The following is a 26,328-nucleotide window of genomic DNA, read 5'->3' on the forward strand; positions in this document are numbered from 1 at the left end:
ATAACAAAGCTTAACAGAGCATTTTTAATTTTTAAAATCCATTCCAAAGTGCATGTAGCTTAAAAACCAACCACTTTTAACAGTTATTTTATCAAAAGAAATATCAGCAATGATGATGGATACATGCGAGTTCCGTCCACTGATGCAACGCTGACAGCTGGAGATTAAATTTGACATCTTATACTGAAATATATGACTATTCTACGATGTTAAATCACATTAGTGTAAACATGTTCGTATATATCCCTAAAGCACAAAAACTAAAGCAGTCTGGTGCGTATTCGTTTACTTTATCTAGCAATATGTTTTTGGGATGATAAACAAACTCCATTATGAATATATCTGTCAGCTCCTGAGAATACGGTCAGCCTCATTCGGAACATTCCGGAATTGCACACATTTGACGAAAGCAACACAGTCGGCATTCTTCGGTGCGAATCGGAACATTTCGGCCGATATTCTTATCGAAAAAGGTAGTATTTCCCGAACATACGTATATATATGAAGTCAGCAGCAAATATTCTTCATATCTAAGAAGGAGTCCACGAAGAAAAGTGAGGTTAAAAGCCTTACAAACTTACAATGATGAATCTAGATGAGTTCGGTTATAGGGACACACCGAAGGTAAGTTATTCTGTGTCATTGTGTCTGTATCAAGACATTTGTTGAAAGTTAACTATACATATTCATAAGATATATATTTTTCTCCTGATGCAGATATGGGTTTAAGCAAACATAAATTTTCAACTTCTCAGACAATGATATTTTCACTAAAAACTAATCGAAAAATTATTTTGTAAACTGATGTGGATTAACAAATTCCGAATTTTGCAGTTCATGTTTTGTGTAAAATCACAAGGACCATGAACTACTGGGGAAATTCATAACGCACATTTCTTAAAACCAATGGGACAATACTAGAATACCTACGCAATGCTGCTGAAGCACTTACACATTTGGTTTTTTTTTATTCGTTTGGTTAATTGAATGTTTAGATTTAGCAAAATTTCTCCAGAATTTGTTTTTGCAATTGGTTCTGAAAACCATTTTATCCTTTTTTTCTGTATGAATTGTAGTCTTACACTACTAGCAAGACATGAGAGTAAAAGACGGTCTAAAGTAGTCTACATTTAATCAATATATATATACCGTCCACCCAAAGCGAATGAAAACCATCTTATCACCAATATTGGTCATTTTATAAACATTAATCCATTCGAAAAATGTTATACAATGAAGCAAGTGTAAAAGCATGCATGCGTCATTGGCTCAGTCAGTAGAGCCATAGTCTTTCTCAGCGGAGTACAGGAATGTGTATCCTCTCTGACCTTCTTCACAAGGGGAATATGTTAAAGATGCTCCATCGCCAACAGAGCATAGATTATATTCATCATTTGAACAATTATTGGTGTTTAATCGTGTATGTAATAGTATAATTAACACAAAAAAATAATATAAAATAATTTATTTTGCCTTTGGTGCATGCACATTCAGTAGTTCATTCCATATAGGATATAGTAGTACGGATTTTTTTCGGGATGCAATTAATTATTTTTCATATTTTTAACTTGAAGTAAAATTAGATGCTCAAACTTTTCAATGGTGGTAATAGTGTAAAGTAAGTAACTTTTGTAACTGAAGAAAAATACTAAATCGTCTGCTCCTGTTATTAATAGAGAAAAAATACCATTTGTCAGCGGTGGAGCATCTTTAATGCAATCTTTCTTATCAATATGATTTAACATACTTACAGCATGACTTTTTTCAATATTGATCGATGTTTTAGCGTCTTCCCGCAAAACGTATAACATTGCTTTATTGATCATTTGTGATGTAATATCTTTCTAACGACATATGGCTCAACTATACGCAGGTAAAACAATAGAGGACAATGAAAATGTCATATAATTGCAATTCATTGGATGGATAATATATTCATCTATACATATCCAGCTGCAACAAGCTACGCGTATTTAGTTTTAATGTACAAATATATATATTGTAAATGTGATACCGTGAACTGAAATATAAATGATTTTGAAAACAATAAAATTGTATTCATTTGATAAAGAAACAATAACTGGAAATACAAATGTAGTTATATTGAATATTTGATGTTTTTCCTATCAATAAGAAATATGACACTACATGTAAACTGTACAGTAAAACATCCACACATATCGATACCCATTTCATATGACATGTCGAACAAATGATAAAACCAATGAACCGTACGTCCGCCAATCAAGAAGGAAAACAAACAGTGTCATATCGCAGCACGAATAGGAAAATGTTCGGCCATAATTTAAATGATTTTAATTAACAGTCAGAACATGAAACTTAATAAGCCAGAGTAAAAGCCGAAGTACACAAAGAAAAACATATTTACCTCCCTAGCAACTGGGACCACATGTTTTTCGAACTCTCTATCCATAAGTTAAGAGGTAGTCGAGACGCGACAGGACACCTGAACTATTCGGCCAAAGGCTGTTCCTCAACAAAATAATATGACATCTAATGGATTGTGTAGGTTGTTTGCAATGTATTTGATTGATATAATTAACAAGTATGATATTGTCTAACCCTCTTTATTCTTATAAACGGATATAATTGTTTGTAACATTTTGACAAAAATAAGAAATATTCTGTGCAAAATGGCGAAGACATTGTTTTTCTATCATACTAAGATCAACAATATTAAAGAAATAAAATATTACTTGTGAAATAAAGAAAGTAGAAAATATCATTTGAGAGGACATCATTTACTTTAAGGGATAGCATTTACATATCAAACAATATGTTAGACAATCAGGATGTATATTGCTTCTGATAATTATTCTTTTTGACACTTTTACCTCCACGAATATGCATGTGGTACAATCTTCCGGCCTGCTTATACCTCAAACGCCAAAACCGGTTGTTTTGTTTTTCGGTGAATTATATTTGAATTTCGTCACTGTGTTGTTTTGAACCTTTGACATTCTTTTCACCAATACAATGACAATTAAAGCCAGACATAAATGTCAAACAGACAATGTGGGTGTTTATGTGAAAACTTTCCATACAATTTTAACGAATTGAAATTATCAGTAGACACTATTGCTGATGGAATATTTACATTCTATAAATGTTAAAAAAAATAAGAAACGATAATTTGACATTATAAGTCTAATTATAATTTAAATTAATTTGCATTGTAGGATAACTATTTTTCCAATTGATGATCATGTTAAACCAATTCTAATTTCTTCATCTATGACCAAGCAAAAACTAAATTAATATATTCCAGCTTAATAATGTAAGATATGTCCAAAAACCAATTATACTTTGTCTCATTATATACAAACGACCGATGGCATTTCCTTCTTTAACGAAGATGTCGCAGGAAATCGATAGAGGCTAGAATCATTACTCCCAGAAGCATTATGTATACGTAGCATTCTCTGTATATGCTCTTTGTGGTGTCAAGTCACTTTCAGCAGATCGTGTGTCAATACTATTAACCACCGGTCATTTAAGGGTCATTTCTGGTACCTCCAGTACTATACAACGCTTTACGCGTAGATAAAGTCGACATAGTGTTATCACAAATGATAAAGTCGACATAGTGTTATCACAAATGCTTACTGTTTGCTATTGTTTAGTGTTTAGGTTTTTTAACGCTAACGTTTCTCTTGTTTTATGTTTTACCCTGCTCACATCTTGAACACATTGTTTTTGAAAGGCTATAGGTTTGTCGATGAGCTAAAAAATCATTTTAATTCTAAGGCCTATCTTGAATTTATATGTGCTTACTGTGTTTGCGATGAAATATATATATATAAGTTTACATTATCTTTAATCGAAAGTTCATAACAAGAAAATAGACTCATTAGAAAAAGAAAAGATTTGACAACTGGGGTTAATGTTTTTTCTTTTTCAATATTATAACAATAACAGACGAGAAAAGATTATAAATTTATGTGTTTATTTAACTTTTCAATAGCCATTATAGTTAACATATACGTTATCGGGGAAGAAAGATAACTTCTTCTACATAGGAACAGTGACAGAATATTCATGAAGCTTATTTCTTTGTTATTAATGTTAATTATTTTGCTAACGTTTGAAAATACAAATCAATATTTAAGTTAATAATATTTTGGTTTGATACATTGCCTGTAAATATCATCGGAGCCGTTATGTCAGAAAATTAATGCCCTTTTAACTTGAAAAACAAATTAAAATGTTGAGTACGCGTGGAACATTGATTTTTTTCTGATACTGAAATACGTTTATGTTTTCTGAATTGTTAAGTTGAATAACGATGCATTTGTTATTCCTTAATACATATTTTAGGAGCCGAGAGATTGAGGCTAAGATCAGCAACATAACTTATGATTGTAAATGAGGGAAGCGCGTGAGTTTACATTAAAGTACAGAACATAAAATCTGTTCACCGAGTCTTATCGAAGAACGTGACTAACAATTTTACAGTAAACAACTTGACCTTGCTACTTATTCTGGACAATTCCATATTCGATGTGTTGTATTCATACGTGCAAACGTATATTTAAACATGTTATTGATATTGACATAATATTCAGATTTCCCTGGTGACTTTTCGATGTAATGAGTTGCAGACGTCTATGTCAGTTCTTAGGAACAACAGTTGACGTTTTTTTAAAGAATTGGAGTTGATACATTATCTAACTAATATAAAAGTGCAGAACGGGAGTGGTATAAGAGGTCGAAATGGTATCAGTAAGTTCTGTATATAGTACGTTACAACTTTCAAAGCCAACAAATCATCAAGTGGATTATCTCTTGTAGTTTGAATTCAAATATTTTATTGACAGATAAATGTATGACAGAGACTGTGGTATGATCGCACAAAGACTGACGCCCAGTGAACTATTATTTGATGACACACTTTTACGAAAAGAACGGCAATGTCCGCAGCAAATAATACGAAAAGGGACTTGGACCCCCACGACCTTGACCGTGACTTATATTATCGACCGCTATATCAATAAACAGACGGATGTAATTGAGTAGACACCGATTCGGTTTCGTCCGCCATGTCCATTCCACTGCTGCTGCATTAACCCACCTATAATGATGTAGTGGTCGTGATAATTACGATAACAAGCTTTTTTTAATACAGTTTAGTCAGATCTAAACGCATCTATTTATCCATGACTACTATGTCTTTATTCATTTCACCATACTGCATTTAATCTGCACTATGACTTATTCTTTGTGGAGACTATAGAACTTGTCATTACTGCTCGAGAAATATGTACAGCATAATATAGAAGACAGTGTTTTGTGTGGTCCGTCCAAAGACGTGTAAGGGGTCTAATTATGGGTAATGAAGCTTGACGAACATCTCTTGCAACGGATCATGAAAATCAACCTTTTGCCAAAGGTAATAACATCATACTTCCCTTTGATCATGCTCCGCAAGGTTTTGTCTATCAGGCCGAGATGCCGTTCTAGTTTTATCGTAGTAGAAAGGCTTTACAAATTGCGCTCATGCTGCATTAAGAAGGAGTTCTCAAACATTATGTGACCTTAGTAAAATCCTTTTATACTGTCTATGACCCTCGATTATCGATAACTCGAGGATGTTTGCGCGATTTCGTGGGACCAATGTGTAGTTTCACCCGTAAAATACATTATAGGTAAATTATATGCGTTCTTATAGTTTTTATCCATGAAAATAAACATATGCATGATGAAAATGATCATAGATGATTCAATATGATTACTGTCCTACAGGTAAAGCATTAGAATTGTAACTGCTGCCCCTATTGCATGATGGTAAAAGGCGGCTTATTTTAGGATAATATCTTTTCACTTCTCCCTAACTAGCTTTCTTCTCCCTAAATCTGGTAGTTAAGGCTCCTGCTTAATGCTCAGCATACCGGTTGTGTGACGAATGGTTTGCCCGTTGTCAGTATAATGTGACCGGATTAGGTGTGTTGATTGGTGTCTTCGGCGGCATACTTAAATGTGAATGATACATATTTAACCCTACATTCAATTATAAGCGTAACCAAAAGACATAATTTACTGAGGTTAAGTGAAAAATGCTCTGGTCGAAACTTCAAAGTAGACAAACAATTACCATAAAGTCGGTCCTTTTTTCGGATCAAAATTTTGGCGATTTTTTTTCTTTAAATAACAAAGTTGAATTTGAACAAATTAAAAGTTTGTGGTCTGGTTATGAGGGTTTATAATTTCCACATACTACTTAATATTCCAGTGATAAATATGGATAAATATTTGCTTTTATAACATTGGTACGTGAAATCATGAAAGTATTCTCCCACGTGAAAGGAATCCTATACTGAATTTCCGTACCTCTCACGTGGACAAATATTAGGTAGTGTTTAAATATCTTCCAGTTGATCAGATGATAAATATTAGGTAGTGTTTAAATATCTTCCAGTTGATCAGATGATAATGTTGGTGTTCCTGTTAGGAACTTAGCTATCGCATACAAACAAGAATGACCTCCACCCCCATCTCATTGACCGAGTTTTGTGTCATTGAGTTATGTATAGAAGGGCTAGTCCTACACAAAATAGGTCAATTACTGCCAGAGCTGTTTGTTTATATTGTGAATAGAAGCAAGAAATCTTGTGTCATAGTGAGGCAGACGTAACAAAGAATGGCGGGAAAATATCGTGCACGTGCTCTAGAGACGTATTCAGAACAAATGTCTGTCATTATTAGGATTAGCAGCTATTAGGCGACTGTAATAAACATGTAAGTAAACAAATATCATATACATAGACACACAAGTCTGCACGTGAAGGTGTCAAAATAGAGGTCTTTATCATATCTAATGTGACGTTACAAGCCAGTATCACATTCACGGATACACATTCATAGATAAACATAACGTGTGGCTTGCCAATGTTATCACATTCATACCTATCGGATTGTAAGATTTGCCCTGTATTTACTATCGCGAGTACAGTTTACTTTTCTTCGAACATGAGCGTATAAATGACCTCCTAATGGTTGCATGGACATGGACGCTACTAAATGAATATTCTTCCAAAATACGTTAGTTCAACCTGACACAAGTCTTAATTATCATTTTGAAGAATTCATTCCATAAATATTGATATATTCGTTGAACAAAAAGCAAAGTTTGACAGACGGATAGTCAGCCAGTCATTTTTTAAATTCACTTTCCTATCCTTGAGATAAAAATGAAATAATATTTACGATGAACATGACTCAGCTGGTTCCTGTTCAATTTTGGATTAAACAACATATTAGAGCCCAGCTTAATGGTTTTTGTAGATATCCTTCAGCATGTATATATTATGTTATATGACCTGCAAGTACCACTCATTTTAGGGTGCTGTTTAGTTGTTAATATTCGCAGGGTTTTTAAATTCCGCTAAATTCGCGGATATATCCAAATTCGTAAAATTTAATACCTTACAAAATTTATCAAAGACTGTCATAAGAATGTGACTAGAAGGCTAGAAAGACAAAAAATATACCCCCGCCAATAATTTCCATACAGTAAATCAAATCAAATTCAGCTCTGTAAAGTAAAAAAATAAAACATTTGTAACATTTCGTCTACGTGGTGTTAACAATGAATGACAAAATGATCGCCGTAAATAGGAAGATCCATAAGTTCTGTGTCAATATTGTACATTGGGATATCTTTGTGGGGCAGACGTTAGCGGGAACGATTTGTTTATCTACCGACGGTACGCCAAGGTCGTCTGTACGTGTAGGGATGTTTGTTGGGATAATCAAATTGAAGAAGCCCAAATGGCCTTAGATGGAGCCAACTGGTTTACATGAAAACCCATACTCTCACTTCGTTATCATGTTAATATAAAGGTGAGAAGTTTGTTGTTTTTATTTCTTTTTCTTCTTTTTCTTGGCGGTCTGATATTTCAACACGTGCCAGGTTAAAGTGAAAAGAGTACCAAGAGAAAATTCATCGACTCATTATCATTACCTGGCAACTGCCCAACATGCTAATCAAACTCGAAACCCAGATATGGAGGGGGTTATTGGTTATAAGTCTTAACACCCTAACCACTCGGCCACCGCGGTTCTGAATTGTGTTACATTGTGTGTACAGTGTTCTCCATGTTATCAAACGAAGAAAAACGACAACATATCTTTTTGGAATCCTCTTATTTCCCGTTCAATATAAATACATCTTATACTCGTATTATACATTAAGAGGTATTTTCCATTTCTAGATGTTTTATTCCCCCACTATTTTACTTGCATTGATTAAGACACATGTGCCAGGATATGCCTAACCCAAATAAGAGGAGATAAAATACGACCCTGTTGAACTCTACCCACTAGTCTGGTTTATGTTCTTTCTAAACCCGATTTCTGATTCATTGGAGAGATAAAATGTTCACTATGTAGGATATATATTATTCTGAATTTATCCTTAATGATTTTTATTATTTTATGTGGGCAATAAATTGAATGACTAGAAAAATTAACATGTTTATTTTCGAACAATAACTGATAAAGAAAGAAGTGAAATAAGAACCAAGTGTTCCGAGAGAGCAAGTTTTATATGCTTCATCAACATTTAGCTTTATAACTTTACTGTCTTTGTGATTTATAAGTATTTAACTAAAACATTAAAAATGTATGTTACTTCAGTGTTAAATCCCATTAGAACAAAATCTCAATTATCAAAACAAATAGACGTACAGATCTTTATAAAAGCCACTTGTCGACTCACATGCGTAAAGATACCTTTATCTTAGTATAGACTATCAGCTGGCAATATTTAAATAAGAACATATTATTTTCAAGTATGTATTTATTTATTTTTCTTCTTCATAAATTGGTGTTTACTCGAAACAAAAATAACATCGGTAACCTTGCCTCAGTTATTTATGTTACAGTATAAATATATTCCATAGTTTTATTATTTTACGTAAGTAACATACACAACGTCTGACCTTGACAAGTACACTCGATCCACGTATTGATCAACTACATATCACGTGATATTTATTACATGTTGTCTTCTATTTGGTTTGTTTTACCAGTGATATACATATTGCTAATTTCATATTCATTACAACTCACAAATATCAAAACATTTATTTACATCGGGAATGGAAAAATTGTAAAAGATCAGCGCAATTTTTCAAATTAATCATTGATAATCATACTACGTAAAGAAAAATAATGACTCACTTATTATTGCCCATTGTATGTAATTATTTAATGGCGTGTATTAGCAATTTAGATGTCCGTCAAGGTTAATTGGACTCAACACTTCATTTGATCTGAATTGCTTTGATAAAAAATGTAGAGTATGTTGTAACTTGGTTTTTTTATATGTAAAGAGGTAATGACCCCCTATATGTCTATTGTTATCGGAATTGTTATGGGGATGAAACCCGGCAGGAATGACGGATTTGAACAGTCTTTAACATTTTATCTTTTGTCAATGGAATATTTTTCATTATTTACTAAACAAAGGCTACCTTTTTCATTGTAAGTGGGGAAGCACATGTTTCCTATTTTAATGAAAGGATTTTGTCTTTGATTGTCTGTTAAAGTCGAAGTCTTCATATTTGTTATCACAAAATGGTCTAACTTTGATCGCATTCATGTTTAAATAAATCGACAGAATTACTGATCATGATACTCATTGTTAAAAATCAAAATATAAACATTGATTTTAGTTTAGCATTTAAAATATTTTCATAAGATCATATTCCTTTAATCAAACGGTTATTTGTTATACAACTTTATTCGAATTTTGATGGATGCAATCTGACATCACTCAATATACACGGGAGGCCGTCCATACATGACCCAGGCAGTTAATAGGACGTTAATTTAATCAAACAATCAAACAAACCCTCTGGCATGTATTTATTTAGTACAATGTATTGTGACGACTGGCTGTATCTGTTATCAGTAAACTGTTTATGAAGGCACTGGGTTCTGAGACACACCAAAGTCTATAAAAGTGGTAGTTTCTGCTCCCGCTTAGCGATCAGCCTAATGGGAGTGGGACGACTGGTTCGTCCGTTGTCAGTATAATGTGACCGGGTGGGGTGTGTTGCTTGGTGTCTTCGGCGGCATGCTTCAGTGATATAACACTATAAAAAGGGCAACAGTTCCACTATATAAGAAGACACACCACGAATATACCGCAGTCTCCCAAAACACGCACCTCGCACAACATATACGCAACACACCGCATACATGGGAGACCGTCCTTACATGACCATAGCTGTTAATAGGACGTTAATTAATCAAACAAACAGTACACTATGTATTTGTGTGATTATCTGTTTGATGTCCTGTGCCGTATACTTCAGTAAAATAGCACTATAGCTACTGTGTAATACACAAACATACTACATTCTCCCAAAACACGCTTGTACACAGCGGATGTTGCCCTTTGGTGTATTCATATTATGATCAGTCTCGTATTACAGTTTATTTTCACACTTGCTAATGATGATACTTACGTTATTTGGTCATTTTCCTGTTATCTAGATTTAGCATTTTTGGTACGTGCTTTAGCAGGCCGGAAAGAGTTCAATTACACATTCTCACAAACAAAATTGATGAACGTTTTCCAAGTGTTACCCTCTTTTATAATTTTGACACGTCATTTTAATTAGTACAGCTGTTAAGTTTTATTCATATCTTTTGGAACAATCTTTCGAAATAACTGAATGTTCGTTTTGTGATGGATAGAGGAACATCTGCACAATCGAGGTTTCCAAATCGTGATCTTTTAGCGGAAGGACTTAACACACGACACGAATATACTACACCCTACCCAAATATACAGATATCCACACATGTAAATTCATGACCTTCGCTGTTAATTGATACGGCGTGTACGTTAACACCATAAAATTAACCAATTCTTAGTCGTCTATTCCAAGTTGCACACAGCTGTATACCCAATTTTCATTCTTCATTGATATCGCCGGAAACTAAATATGTGTCAAACACCTTGAATAAAGATTTTTATTGTTGGTTTACCTATTAAGATTAGACTCCCGTTAGATTAAGAAATTCACTACTAAAACTGCTGTCAATAGAGTAATCTTTAAAGTTCATTTAACCCACTTGAAATTCTAAAGAAGAAGTGGTCCCAATTACCATTTGAAGAAGATAAGGTCATGAACTATGACGTAGGCGTAATCTATACGAGGTCAAGGTCAAGGACAAATTGTGTACATATACCAACATTCTCAGTCATTAATGTTTATTCTGTTGTGTTTTTGTATAATGTAGCCGCTAAATTTTATCCAAAAAAAATGTTTGAACTCCGCCTGTGTATATATTGAAATACAAAATTGATAATATGTAAATAATAAATAGAATATATTTTAACATTGAAAACTTATCAGTTCATCATAATTATATGTAAGTGTGTGAAACCATTGTTATATTGAATATAATATGTTAAAAAAGATAAAGTTTTACAATGTATAAACCTTTTTGTTGTTTTGAGACAGTAACATTTTTATATTATAACTAAATTAATAATTAATATAATTAAAATAACCTTAAGAGACATTATCATTATGTGATACTTTGTCTAATGCAGTTTTATTTTTAGTGAGTATATCGGTACATATTATGTCAGCGAAACTAAAATTGTCGGGTTGTAGACGTAGTATAGCGTTGTGATGCCAAAAACATGAGCTTCTGTTTAGTTTCAGCCTACAAACGTCCAGATTTATTGGCTTGAGAAAAGCAGTACAGCCGTACACAATCTGAAAATCACTAACAAGCAATGAATTGTTCTCGAATTGTACAAATAACACAAGGGATGGTGGGCACCTTTTATAATTTGACACACCACATTCTATAACAAGAGGCCCAGAGGGCCTGTATCGCTCACCTGGTTTATAATGCCAAGTAATGCTTTGATACAGGTTCATTGTTTCTTTTCTGAAGGAATTTGAATATTTACCTCTAATTCCCCTATTGGGCCCAACCCCTCCCGCCCTTAGGGGGGTCAGAGCCAAAATTTATACAAGTTCTGTTCCCCTTCCCCCAAGGATGTTTGTGGCCAAATTTAGTTACAATCCATGAATAACTCTATGACAAGTAGCGATTTAAAGGAAATGTTGACGGACGGAAGGACGGACGCCGCGCCATGACTAAGCTCACCGGCCCTTTAGGCCAGGTGACTAAAAAGGGTAGTTTTAGCCTCCACTCAGAAGACTCGTATGCCCTTTGTCACTATAGTTAGACCGGTTGAAGGTGTTTTGGCGGCATGCTTTAGTGAGGTGCACTTTCAAATAAGCAAGAGTTCCACTATGACAAGGAGACACTTTCTGGGTATACCGAAGCCTCCAGACAAATTACATCATCCTGTTAACGAAGCACAATGCATACAAGGTGGTCGTCCTTTAATGACACCCTTACTCTATAATTGTTCATTAGGACACAACACGAATATACCGCAGTCTCCCACATCACGCGCCTTGCACTTAACACACGCTACACTGCATACATGGGAGGCCGTCCTTACATGTTCCGCAAATAACGATATAAACTTATTTACAAAATGCCAATATACTTAACAGGTGATACCCGCGAATTAATGTATTTGCGAACATGATAAAACTCTTAATGACACGAAAAAAAGGAGTTTCCTGTAAATATGAAAGTGACTAAAGCATAAATATAATTATATTAAAGACAGCTCATTCATGTGTTCGGAATCCACGACAAAAAAGGACAAGTGTTCCACTAACTAGAAGAAACAATATTGATATACCGCAGTCTTCCATACATCACACACATGTGACGCCGTCCTTACATGACCCTGGCTGTTAATAGGACGTTAATAAATCAAACAAACAAACAAATAAAGTGCGATTTATAGTGAAAGATTATTTTAGGAAAGCACTAACCGAAACTTGATTGTAGTAGCTAACACACTTCCTCCTTCACGAAATGATAGTGAATCGTGTGACATATGTATTGGCGTAAAATTCGTTTTTTCTACAAAAACAGCTTAGGAACAATGTTATGTTTCATCAAATACATGTGACAATACTTTCTATTCGCTTCAAAATATTTTTTTAGAAATAGCGCCAATAAATCAGAATTATTTGAAAAATGTCTGACAAATCAAGTGCACTTTATTATAAACTAACTCCGCACTAATTTCCAGTGCAATTTTCGTTCATAAACCAATTCAGCGTATTTGTCAGATTTATCGAACTGTTTTAATATTCTTACAATTGTTCCATTGACAATTTTATTATTTTATTGAATAATGGTATTTATAAAGAAAATGTTCATGGAGATATGCCATTTATCTATAAACTAATTGGCTATTGAAACACAATGGTTCCCTTATTTTATGTATGTTGTCAACATGATCTTTGGACCATGTGTACTTTTAAATTGATCCCCACAATCCGGGTTATGTCTGCTATTGTTGCTCAAAATATAACACATATAACATATCGTTGAAATATTCATTGAAATGATAAAATAGATAAAATCTCAAAATCTTTAAAAGATAAACGTTTGAGAAAAGGAAAATACCAGTGACATTTAACCATACACTATGCTATTCAGTAGCTACTTAAGCATTATTTACATTAGTGACAATATCAGTTAACAAGCTACTTCTTTCTAAGCCTGAGTGGACGTATATCATCCTGATGATAAAAGTTGTACACGTAATACTGTTACATAGATTACAAGAGATGTAACCCTATCATTCAAAACCACTTCAAAAGCGCTTTAATCACATGGTCGGGGTACGTTCGGTAAATTTCCATGGTAATCTGGGTCAACAGCAACAAAAGGAGTGACCAATGAGGCGTGACGTCGCTAAAGCTGCAATGTTTATCTTTTTATCACTTACTGTAAGCATAAAATAAATATGTATATGAAAACAAAAATATTTTCACAACTGTCGACGATATGAAAGATAAAGTTCGTTTTATTTAATCAAACATATGTCATATTTTCACTTCGTTTTAAATTATACTTTCTAGACGTATAATGTTAATTATTCTTTCACGTATATACGTTACTTCCTGTATTAGATAAAGTTATGCAAATGTCCGGGTTATGTATCTGCTACATTTGCCATCGTATATGTTCTGCATTCCTAAAACTCCTACAATAGTTCATAGAATAAACAGAACCCGGTTTTAAAAAATGATTTTCAAATTAAATAAATAAAACTTTTATAAAAGAAAGATTATCGTATTATTGATAATTTTGCGATTAATGGCAATATATCATTGAGGTTGCGAATTACTGGTAAATTAATCTTACTCACCAGATTGCAGAACTTTTACTTCAGACAATAATTAGTAATTAATAATTGCAGTGACGTGACGCAGCGTTAAGTCCTTTGACACCAGGTTATATTCCGTCTTTCCATATTATAGAGTTATCTGCTCTTACAAATTGGTATGGATTGCAACGTCACCTTGTCAGCAGAATATTCGTTGTTTTCTCTGAGATTAAATTTTCTGATTGCAAATATGTTGCTTGACAATTAACGATACCTACAGGGGAAGAAACTAACCATCACTCTTTTCGTTTCAAACGGTCTTCTACTCATCATAGGTGTTATGGATTCTAAGTTAAAATAACAGTCCATTGCTTCTTTGTTTATGTTCTTGTGTGTTTGAAGACTAGTTGTCATTCACCTATAGACATTCACCATATACATATTCTCGATTGATCTTTACAAAAATTCAAAGGTAATTTCTTCAACTATCAAAGGAGAATCATTTTTGTATCCAATGGCATATTTACCAACTTCTGTTGAGATCCCTCCATTGTTATTTTATAAATATTTGAACTGTCGCATTATGAGGTTCGCGTTTACAATCAATTATTCCGATAATATTTGCAGATGAACAAAACGCTATACAAATACTAGACACATATATTCATCATTATGACCAACACTTTAACGATATTTTCCCCAATAAAGCGGGACAAGGTTTTGCTGCTTCTTCATTTTAAAACTTTAGAAGACCTTCAATTGATGTGTGAGTATTTAATGAATTGAGTCTCAAAGATTTAAAAGGAAAATGTTTATCGTGATTTTCTCACTTAGCTATAAAATTGTAAAAATATAAATGTAGACATTCTATATGTTGTATTATATTCTTCATAATCCATAATAAATGTTTTTAGGAAAAATCAGAGGCAGATTATTGTTAATCTGGTACCAAGACCTTAACGTTAAAAATTGAATATTTGTCGTTATCCCCCCAAAAAAATGTGAGGCCAGTATTTAAACGTATATATATTGTTACTTTGTTGTAAAACTTTTGTCTTGTTTACAAATAATCCATACTTTTGTATTCTTTACAACTAACTCGCTGTCAACACTAAATACAATGTACATTGCAGTAAAGAATTTAAAAACTTTCTTGAATCGTCAGATTTTAACTCTTACGTCCAAGCCGGTCGTGACCTAAATAATTTGTTTGTTGTATTTAGTACTAACAAACAACCGCGATTATAAACATGTCACGTGGTATTTTGTACTTCGTTTAAGTATACAGATAATGAAATGGGTCAACACGGTTTTTGGAATTCGGTTAAACCGATCCAAATTGGAGAATAGAAAGGTGGTAGAGGCGAGTGTGTTTGTTTTATATTTACCATAAACAATATATGGCCCAGCACTCATGATCATGTTTATGTTGTTAGACCCCTACCGTTAATAATTGTTTCTCTATTAATTGTCAATATGTTCGGGATAATGATAAAAAACCATCCGAGAAATGAAAGCATAAGTCTTATCATTGTACTTCAAGACATCATATACCGAATGATGATACTAGACGTTCTACGATAATTTCTGATAAAACACCTTCAAAGTATAATATTAAAATTAGATTTTACAGCAAACGCTGCTACAAAATATGTACTCAAGTCCCTCTGAAATACCATAGTATCAGTAACTTATTAGTCAATTGTTATTAGATCTTTCGTGGAATAAACTAATGTCCTATTAATTGATAACATTTCAAACATTCACTTACTTTATTTTTAGTGATCGTCTCATTTTCTTCTTTTATCACTGATAGATCCTAGATTCATATTATTAATGAGAAAATTGTCGTGGTTTAAGAATTTCTACCACTTTCATTTCATTCTAGACTCTTATAGATATATGAAATGTTTTCTGTCTAAGGATCTCATACAAAAACCCTGCAGATCCAAAACAGCTCTGTGTAGCGCAATTTGTTATTTTGTTTCTTAGGTATCTTGCCACAATGGCTCCATTCAGGTATAAACTCATGAATCTATTTCAGTACTAATTCCACCACTTATACAAATCAGCATTCCTTGTCAGAATATTGATAAATTGTATGAGTCATGCTGCCCTATACGCTGATGTGGCATGGTCCAAATATGATAGTTATTTCTCTTTTATTGACAGTGTTCGTTCGTGCCTAATAGGAAACAATTGATTTGAAATAACATGTTTCTAAAAACAGAATAGAAATATAAGTATCTAAACTAATATCTGCTTCACAAGTTCTTTCTCAACCAAATTGAAGAGACTGCTTTTTATGGAGACAAAATGATTATATTCTGGCGCATAAGCTATTGCCTAATAACGTCTTTTACTTTTATTTAATTATAACGGGAATGCATTCGTTTAATGTCAAATACTAGACTTTCCGTGTTAATTTGAAGACCGAGATATTACATAAATCATTTTATCTGTTGCCTACATTGAAATAGTATACTTCTTGCCTAAACTCTGAATTGAACCCTAGTAAAATTGCCCTGTAGTCTATATTGAAAGGTAAGGTTAAAGTTCACATGTTATGTGTGTTTTAGATGTGTTTAAACGCTTTTGAGTTGTAACATAGGATTTAATATTGCGGTATTTCAGAGATATTAATATATTTATTAAGGTTTATTTCATAACAGTTAGGAAATTTCATTAATTGATTTTATATTTTAATTGGACATTTGATTAGTTGTTGGGTTTATTAGATGACAGTTAGAGATGTTTAATTGATAAATGTCGGTAGGAAAATGTGTATGTTTGGGTAGTTGATCAGTCTTAACATCATGTTACCAGCTGTGGTCATTTAAGGACGGCCTCCATTGCATGCAATATGATAATATTGTTTGGTCTTTACATGTAATTGCTTCGAGTTGAATTTCAATTTTTTTTTTTTTTTTTTTTTTTTGCATTTTTATCATCACGATGGTTTCAAGTTTAAACTCCCTTTAGTCTGAATATATATTAAGATGTTTATTGCCCTTTTCTATTTTGTTATAATAATACAAATTTTAATATTATCCGGAATATATCATAAGTTATTTTGCATTCTTACTTTACCTTTATCCCGAATATATCTTACTTATTTTGCATTCTTACTTTACCTTTATCCCGAATATATCTTACTTATTTATCCTTCTTACTTTACCTTTATCACGAATATATCTTAACTTATTTATCCTTCTTACTTAACATTTATCCCGAATATATCTTAACTTATTTATCCTTCTTACTTTACCTTTATCCCGAATATATCTTAACTTATTTATCCTTCTTACTTAACATTTATCCCGAATATATCTTAACTTATTTATCCTTCTTACTTTACCTTTATCCCGAATATACCTTAACTTATTTATTCTTCTTACTTTACTTTTATCCCGAATATATCTATGGTTATTTCTCCTTCTTACTTTACCTTTGTCCCGAATATATCTTAAGATATTTATCTTTCTTCCCTCACTGCTATGACAATTATCATCTGTATGATGCTTCATATAGATATATGAAATCGCGAACATCTTTTAATTTCATATTGCTAAAATCGATTTCACTACGCCATGCACTATGGGACGAGGTGCACTTGTTACACGAGTTCAACGTAATAACTTATGATAATTTTTCCATTTCCTGTGAGGATTAATCCGAATTTAGAACAATTGATATTTATCGCTGATTATTTTAAACAGCATTTAGTTGTTAAAGTTCATTCAAGTTTTTATTCTTTTGTTGATCTAACCTATTTGCGCGGTTGCCGTCTGCTTCGATGAATGCCATTGACCCTCCCGGAGTCAATGGAAAATTACCGAGGAACTACAGCATAGTGTCTATTGTAGGTGCCAAATAAACAAGGGACATGAACCAAACAATTAAATAACATAAATACCATTCCTAACCTTCATTATCAAAGTCTCAAGTTGCCTTCCCCATATTCCCTTTAGGCCAGTATTTGGGTCCCAGTCTGTTTATATTTAACAGCTGTCCCCTCTGATCACATTTTGCCATTAATTTCCCTATTAAGGTATACATGCATAAAGTTGTTATCACAAATTTCACCTAGCTCTGGCTGTCCCCTTTACCAATCCTTATTTACTCCAATAAACACCCTTTGTCTATGACATGTGAACAATTACAAACACCAATTATGTTCACGATATTGCAAAACAAATGATATTTGTTATTAGAATGAAGCATTCCTTAATGACTATTTCTGTCTAATGATCACCTTCTTAATAAGATCAATTTCTTTATGGCGCAAACAAAATGGTAAACTTTACATTATATGACCTTTTGTTGTGACCACTTGGCTACAAAGCCCAATTTCTCATTGCACTTTTGGGCTTAGATAGGCTTCCCTGAATATATGTGTTTTTCCTCATTTTTATGTATCACAAAATAGAAGTACATTGTACTTGATATATTGAGCATGCTGCAAGGATCATTTTAACTGAAATATGTGTTTGTCACTTTTAAGTATTTGACAAGTCTAGAGGGGCTATTAACAAAGAAATATTACGAAATTTCCTGAAACATAGGGATCGTTTTCAAAATCTGAAGATCATAGTCGAAAGGGCTACTCTAAAATTATCCCTGAAGTTGTGATCACAAAACACATATCCTATAAAATCAGTGCACAGATCATAAGCATGAAAAAACACATAAATATACATCAGTATACCACCCATTTAAACTTAAATAAAATGATTAATAAAAAGAGGAGTTGCGATTGAAAGCCTTAATTGTTCATGCAATTATAGAAAATATCGCAAATGTGATCATTTCAGTAAATATATTTGGTTTTCTTCTAAAGAATTGAACCCTTGTTCAGATTTGATTATTGATGTCCATAGATCATTATATTCAGTTACTTTATTTCAGTTTTTCAATATCTACCAGAAATAAGAATTTATGATGTTAGTTTTAGAAATAAATCACTCTAATAATTAACATTTAAATATATCAGCTTTTATCAGCTCTAAAATTAGTGTCCTCGTGATAATGCACAAAAAGTGTTGTTTCATTTTAGGAAAAGGTTATGCATGTATCTAACAACCGGCCTCTTGTATTCAAATGTGTGGAAACAAACTACACATGTAAACAGATACAGTGTAAATAACTGATGGTAAAATATAGAATGTAATGTTATACAGATAAATCTACAATGATCTTCAACATTATGTACCCTTTTCTCTGCCTATGTTGATAATCAACCTTCTTTTACACTTCAGTATTAAGAATTTGATGAAAATGAGCAATTAAAACTATTTTCATGACATTGAACAGCATTGTGGTTTGTTTTTGTAAAATATGTTGCATTAATTGTATATACGTTGCTACGGTGCCTGTGCTCACTAAGCCTCGATCTGAATTAGGAATGTCAGGCATGCATATAATTTGAGAAAGGTCTATTACCGAGGAACTACAGCATAGTGTCTATTGTAGCCTACACTGAATATCGCTTCACACTGCTGTTGGTGGAAAGACCGATCGCACGCTAAAATCTAACAAAGGGATAGCCTGTTGTACACGCTAATCAAACACCTTAACTTGGACATATGTTATATTTGTTATAGTGTATAATCACTACGGCTACCATATTTTTATACATCTGTAACATCACGACCACGTGAGTATTTTTATTTTTTTCATGTTCACATATGGAATAACATATTTAGCCTCGGTTCCATTGTTTTTATCATAACGGAACCTTTACGATATTGTAGCAACCTGTTTATTAATATTCGAGCTATATATGCCCTACTTTGTGTAACAGTGCCTTGACGGAACACGTGTGTAATGATAAAGAACAGGTAAATCCAGAATAAGTTGTCTGGCTCAATAATAAATTATGTTGATTAAAGGATTTTTTTTAACTTTGCATGTTTATTCACAAAATGTTGCTGAATTTATACTTAATTTGAACAAAAGAACTTGAAAATTTATTTATTTCTGGCAAAGTATTCTTTTAAAAATAATATATAAAGCATATGAAGCATGCCTAAGCCAGAATGTAAACTCGTACGCTAACTCTTAAGCCGTTTATAGATACTCAAAACTTGGATAACGTAACCTTTTACTATTCTCAACACAGATGCGAAAAGTCAAAACAGATAGCATCGTCCTGACCATTTAACATCCCATGATGTAATAAAAACATTCTTAGTACATCGCTGTGAGCGGCTATCAATAAAACCCATGTGATAACCCGGTTCTCATGACCGATGAATACCTGACAGTATATGATACTGTCGTACCATATACTTAAATATCTATAGTTATAAGAGTCTATTTGTCTGATTTTTTAAGTATGTTTTCTTTGATAATAGATAGCACTAATTAAGACAACATGTTGCGTTTTATTTATAAAAGCGATAGTGATTTCCTCGGACAGATCACTCTCTTAATTAAAGATATCGTTTCGTTTCGTCGATGATTAATACCATTTAAGGTAATTTTCTATCTTTATCATAACTCGAAACAGTAATATTTTAGTAACATAGGTGTCCACATGAGAAAAATATAAAAATGGTATATTTGTTTCAAACAATATTTTAGATAAAGATACTGTACGGTACACACATCATAGCGTATTTGTGTCGAAAACCGTCGGATATTTAAAAAATACAATCATTAATATGACAAATAAGAAAATTGATCTCAAATATTCCTATTTATCATGTAAGTGCACCATTGTAAGTGTAAATTAAAGATACATTTGTCCTGATGATAACGATATTTATGTAAACATCAGCTTGATATGAAATCATTTTAGGCTGTTTACCACACTGGTGGGAATAGATAATGAAGACTGATGTCAACCCAATTAGATACACAAAAACATATATATATCATAACATATGGATATGGATTTTAAGTGTTGAATAAAATCGTGTAGGTGTAATAATGCATATTAAAAAAATACAGGTCTTAATCTGCTTATATAGGAACACAGGTTAAATTGGTTAATTCGTGGTGTACCATCTATCAAGTGAGCACATTTGTACCAGAGACATATGACAGTCTTTAAATGACTTTGGATGATAATAGGACTTTAATCTAATAATCTAACCAATCAGATAAAATATATGCAAATTTTGTTCCACTGTTCTTTGACTCGTTTAGACTATATAAGCAGATTTCCGTCCTTTTGGTAAAATCTATTTATTATTTGCCAAAACTGTGTTGTTAGATGAAGATAATGCTATACACCTAGTTGTCACAATACAGATAAGATGATATGGCTAGACAAGAATATACGTGGATCCCATTGTATTCTGTATTCAATACAATAACATTTGCTTGATAAACAATTATCATATGCGATAGTGTATTTACCATTAATTTATTATGATAATTATGAGGATTGAATATGCTGACGTCAACTCCTTTTAAATAATTGTTGTAAAAATGTATGATAAATTAAATTATTTAATATACAGATACTTTTATTATGGATAGATAATGAAACATATCCCTATTGTTTAGATAAAAAATATTTTCCACACAAACTCTTGGTGATTTCATGATTTACGTAGCAGGAAAATAAACACCAATTTTATTCGAAGTTATGCTAAATATTCTTCATTTTAAATGATCAATTAAATGCTATCTTTTATTTTCACAATCCTGTATTCCCACCGGTAACCAGAAACGATGTGGGTTGCCACGTGCAGCTTTATGGCCACAAATACAAAATGACCCAGACTTAGCGTAACTTATCTAATTTACAACTTCCCGTCTTCCCACAAAAAACGCAAACGCACGTCTTTCTTTCGTGTTTTTACTGAAAAACCTATCTACATTGAACTTGATCAGCTTTACCGGGTCTTTGAAAAGTGATAAAAATCTATAATAATGCAGAATATAAATTAATTACTAAGATTCGAAATCAACTTCATATATAGTTCAAATGTTTTATAAACTTTTGTATTGAGATATTTTACAAACATCTATGTGAACCTGTTTTCGCTACGCCGGTAAGCTGACATATAGATTTTACATCACCTTTCACTATTTGCCATCTCCGGGTTTTAAATGTTATTGATATGACCGAAAATTGTGTGAGTTTTTGTACAGCTTTACCACGTGTGTGCTTTACATGTTATATGTCATTCACGAAAATCTGGAATGATTCATACCAAGGAGGTTTCCCCTTCGTGCTTGTAGATTTCTAGGTGAATAAATTGCTTACTTTAAAGCAACTTTGAAAGTAATTAGACATTAGCATATATATTTACATAAATTGGACAGGATGTTGAGTTCATGTTACAAACTCATTAGGAATATTGACATAGTGACATTTCTGAAAGTTGCAGAACTAATTGACTATGCAATGAATTCGTGAAATTTTAAAATACAATACAATAATTTCAAGCCGATTATCCATATTTTGTGATGTGAAACATGTAGTACTTATATATAAAACTAATTAATTATGTGAGTTTAATCATAGTTTGAAGAAGTCAGCGATTTGCTCTCAGCTAGCAGTTCTCTGCCACACATTAGTCTTCAGTAAAGGTTGTGTGGGTTGCTAGGTAATCTTGTGTAAGCTTGTTTGTTTGTTTGTGTGATTAATTAACGTCCTATTAACAGCTTTGGTCATGTAAGGACGGCCTCACATGTATGCGGTGTTGCGTGTATGTTGTGCGAGGTGTGTGTTTAAGAAGACTGCCGTGTATTCATGTTGTGTCTTCTTGTATAGTGCCCTTTTTATAGTGCTATATCACTGAAGCATTTCGCCGAAGATACCGAGCAACACACCCCACCCGGTCACATTCCACTGACAACGGGCGAACCAGTCGTCCCACTCCTTGTATGCTGAGCGCTAAGCAGGAGCAGAAACTACCACTTTTATAGACTTTGGTGTATCTCGGCCAGGGGACAGAACCCAGAGCCTTCCTTACAGGAGCGAACGCTCAACACAAGGCCAAAAGTGAGGCGGTGCCAAGTGAGGCATTAGGAAAGATAAAGTCAGTTTGGAAGAAGAGAAAAGATAAGATCCTAAATTTAGTCGCCTTATAAATATTTATGGAAAAATACATTTCACAAATTAATGATAAGGACAATAGATATTAGCTCAAAATCTAGTGGTGAATCCAAGGTCTGTGTACATACCAGCTCAAACTATTCAAGGACAACCTCTTAGTGTGGGCAGCGTTACTAAATATAGACCAAGGTTGCGTTCCTACAAGATTAATAACCTTAAACCGTTTGATTCGCGCCAGTGTATATATGTTACACCTGACAACAATAGCAACATAAATCAAAATCAGAAACGTCAAACAAAGGAGTTAATCGGTTGTTAATCCCCTAATAAATGATCACCAGTCCTCATTATCTATAGTTCTATTGTAGTCGGCCGTGACTCTACATTGTGTTGACTACAACAATGCATAAAGTACAAACGCCGAGTTATCTACGGAGATCCAGACGTAACATAAAGCACAAACGCCGAGTTATTTACGGAGATCCAGACGTAACATAAAGCACAAACGCCGAGTTATTTACGGAGATCCAGACGTAACATAAAGCACAAACGCCGAGTTATTTACGGAGATCCAGACGTAACATAAAGCACAAACGCCGAGTTATTTACGGAGATCCAGACGTAACATAAAGCACAAACGCCGAGTTATTTACGGAGATCCAGACGTAACATAAAGCACAAACGCCGAGTTATTTACGGAGATCCAGACGTAACATAAAGTACAAACGCCGAGTTATCTACGGAGATCCAGACGTAACATAAAGCACAAACGCCGAGTTATTTACGGAGATCCAGACGTAACATAAAGTACAAACGCCGAGTTATCTACGGAGATCCAGACGTAACATAAAGCACAAACGCCGAGTTATTTACGGAGATCCAGACGTAACATAAAGCACAAACGCCGAGTTATTTACGGAGATCTAGACGTAACATAAAGCACAAACGCCGAGTTATTTACGGAGATCTAGACGTAACATAAAGCACAAACGCCGAGTTATTTACGGAGATCCAGACGTAACATAAAGCACAAACGCCGAGTTATTTACGGAGATCCAGACGTAACATAAAGCACAAACGCCGAGTTATTTACGGAGATCCAGACGTAACATAAAGCACAAACGCCGAGTTATTCACGGAGATCCAGACGTAACATAAAGCACAAACGCCGAGTTATTTACGGAGATTCAGACGTAACATAAAGCACAAACGCCGAGTTATTTACGGAGATCCAGACGTAACATAAAGCACAAACGCCGAGTTATTCACGGAGATCCAGACGTAACATAAAGCACAAACGCCGAGTTATTTACGGAGATTCAGACGTAACATAAAGCAGCCAAACGCCGAGTTATTTACGGAGATCCAGACGTAACATAAAGCACAAACGCCGAGTTATTCACGGAGATCCAGACGTAACATAAAGCACAAACGCCGAGTTATTCATGGAGATCTTTGGACGTAACATAAAGCACAAACGCCAAGTTATTTACGGAGATCCAGACGTAACATAAAGCCAGGCAAAAAGTTTTCTTTACAGTGCATTGTAACTTGAATGTTGTAGGAATAATCTGTTTACAGTCAAACTTGTATATAGCGACAATCAAGGGAAAACGCGGCATGTTCCTTACAATGCATTCCTAATATGGAATGTTGTTTAGATCCATCCCCGGCGGAAGCAGTGATTTATTCATATTTAATCATGCTCTCTGTTACTTTTTATGCATTCTTTATACACAAGCGACATTGTGTTGAAATTGACCATTTTGGACCCTTAGAAAGCGATCTTAATCGGTAGGAGATCTTTATAAAGAGGTGGTCTCTATGACAGGTTAGACTGTGCATAATGTGAGATGTGATGGCAATGTCTTTTGATAATAATCAAATTTTATATAGAATGTAAGATAATGTTTTTATGCAACCTTTGACATTTACTACTCTTGTGTGACACAACCTACATAATAAATGTAGCTACGAACAAAGGCAACAGTTCCACTATACAAGAAGACACTATACGAACATACCGCAGTCTCCCAAAACACGCACCTCGTACTTCACACAATCTACACATACATGGGAGGCCGTCCTTACATTACTCTGGCTGTTAATAGGATGTTAAATAATCAAACAAACAAACAAACGAATACATCATCGCATACAATTGAGACCGTCCTTAAATGACCCTAGGTTAAATATTTTCAGAAAAGGAACCTTAACTTTCAATGTTCTTAACTTTGTTGAATTTTTTGAATATGCAAATGAATTACATTCATATTTGATATTAATTTCAACAAATTTTATTTCAAATACACTTGATAAAGAGGATCGAACAACAGGCATAGCCTTATGAGTTTTATCCCTATGTTTTATGCCTATTAATTTAATGTTATCTATGGCTGCATATCTATCCGACAACTGTAATGTTTGGATGTTAAAGGGCTGTAAGAAAATGTGGATTATTGTTAATTTGATGTATTGTCACTAGTGTTTCTAAGGTATAACAATAGAAAAGATATTATTGTTAACATTTTGTTCTGTACTATATAATGGATATATAAAAATCAATATCATAACTTAATCCCCGTAAACACACACGACACAGCAATTTGTATAAATCATACTGACATGCAGAACACACGCATAGATATATAGCAAAGTATTAATATTGAATCAAGGTCGTAGACCAGCATGCTGGGTATGGGAAATATTTCCTGATCTGTATTTGTCGTTAATGTCCACTCTACGTCCTGGTGAAGACGATCGATACAAGCTGACTCCCTGTCACGACAAAGTTCATGTCTTAGCATAGCATTCTCGGGTTATAAATGTTTCCCAGGACAAGAGGAATCCGTTTGTGTAATGTTCTGTTTAATATCGCAAAAATATTGATTTGAATATTCATACGGACGTAACGAGCTTCATTTTGATCCCGTATTTACTTGACTTTAGGAGTATTTTTTCATTTGATATTTGACCATTGATTTCATATTTCAAGAACCTTTCATATTACAAATGGTGCAAGATAATTTAACATATAAAGCTGAACGTATTGTCA

General features: G+C 33.5%; 1 protein-coding gene and 1 long non-coding RNA gene across 3 annotated transcripts in view; one reads left to right on the top strand and one right to left on the bottom strand.

Annotated features, from left to right (window-relative positions):
- The first annotated feature begins 469 nt into the window (after positions 1–469).
- LOC138328054 (sodium- and chloride-dependent glycine transporter 1-like) overlaps positions 470–26,328 on the top strand; it is a 46,846-nt gene continuing 20,987 nt past the window's right edge. The window contains exon 1 of one of the 2 annotated variants that reach the window (XM_069274653.1): positions 470–624. In XM_069274653.1, the coding sequence (XP_069130754.1) occupies positions 583–624 (42 nt within the window). In that variant the 5' untranslated portion in view covers positions 470–582. Of the gene's footprint in view, positions 625–19,729; positions 19,914–26,328 lie in introns of those variants that run through there. The other variant, XM_069274654.1, reaches the window with a different exon arrangement.
- Positions 17,161–17,982, bottom strand: LOC138328056 (uncharacterized). The gene is made up of 2 exons (XR_011209155.1): positions 17,392–17,982; positions 17,161–17,347 (listed from the first exon to the last, which is right to left on the bottom strand). It is a non-coding gene; the product is annotated as an uncharacterized lncRNA (long non-coding RNA).

The sequence above is a fragment of the Argopecten irradians genome, chromosome 7 (assembly GCF_041381155.1).
Source record: "Argopecten irradians isolate NY chromosome 7, Ai_NY, whole genome shotgun sequence".
NCBI classification, from domain to species: Eukaryota; Metazoa; Mollusca; class Bivalvia; order Pectinida; family Pectinidae; genus Argopecten; species Argopecten irradians.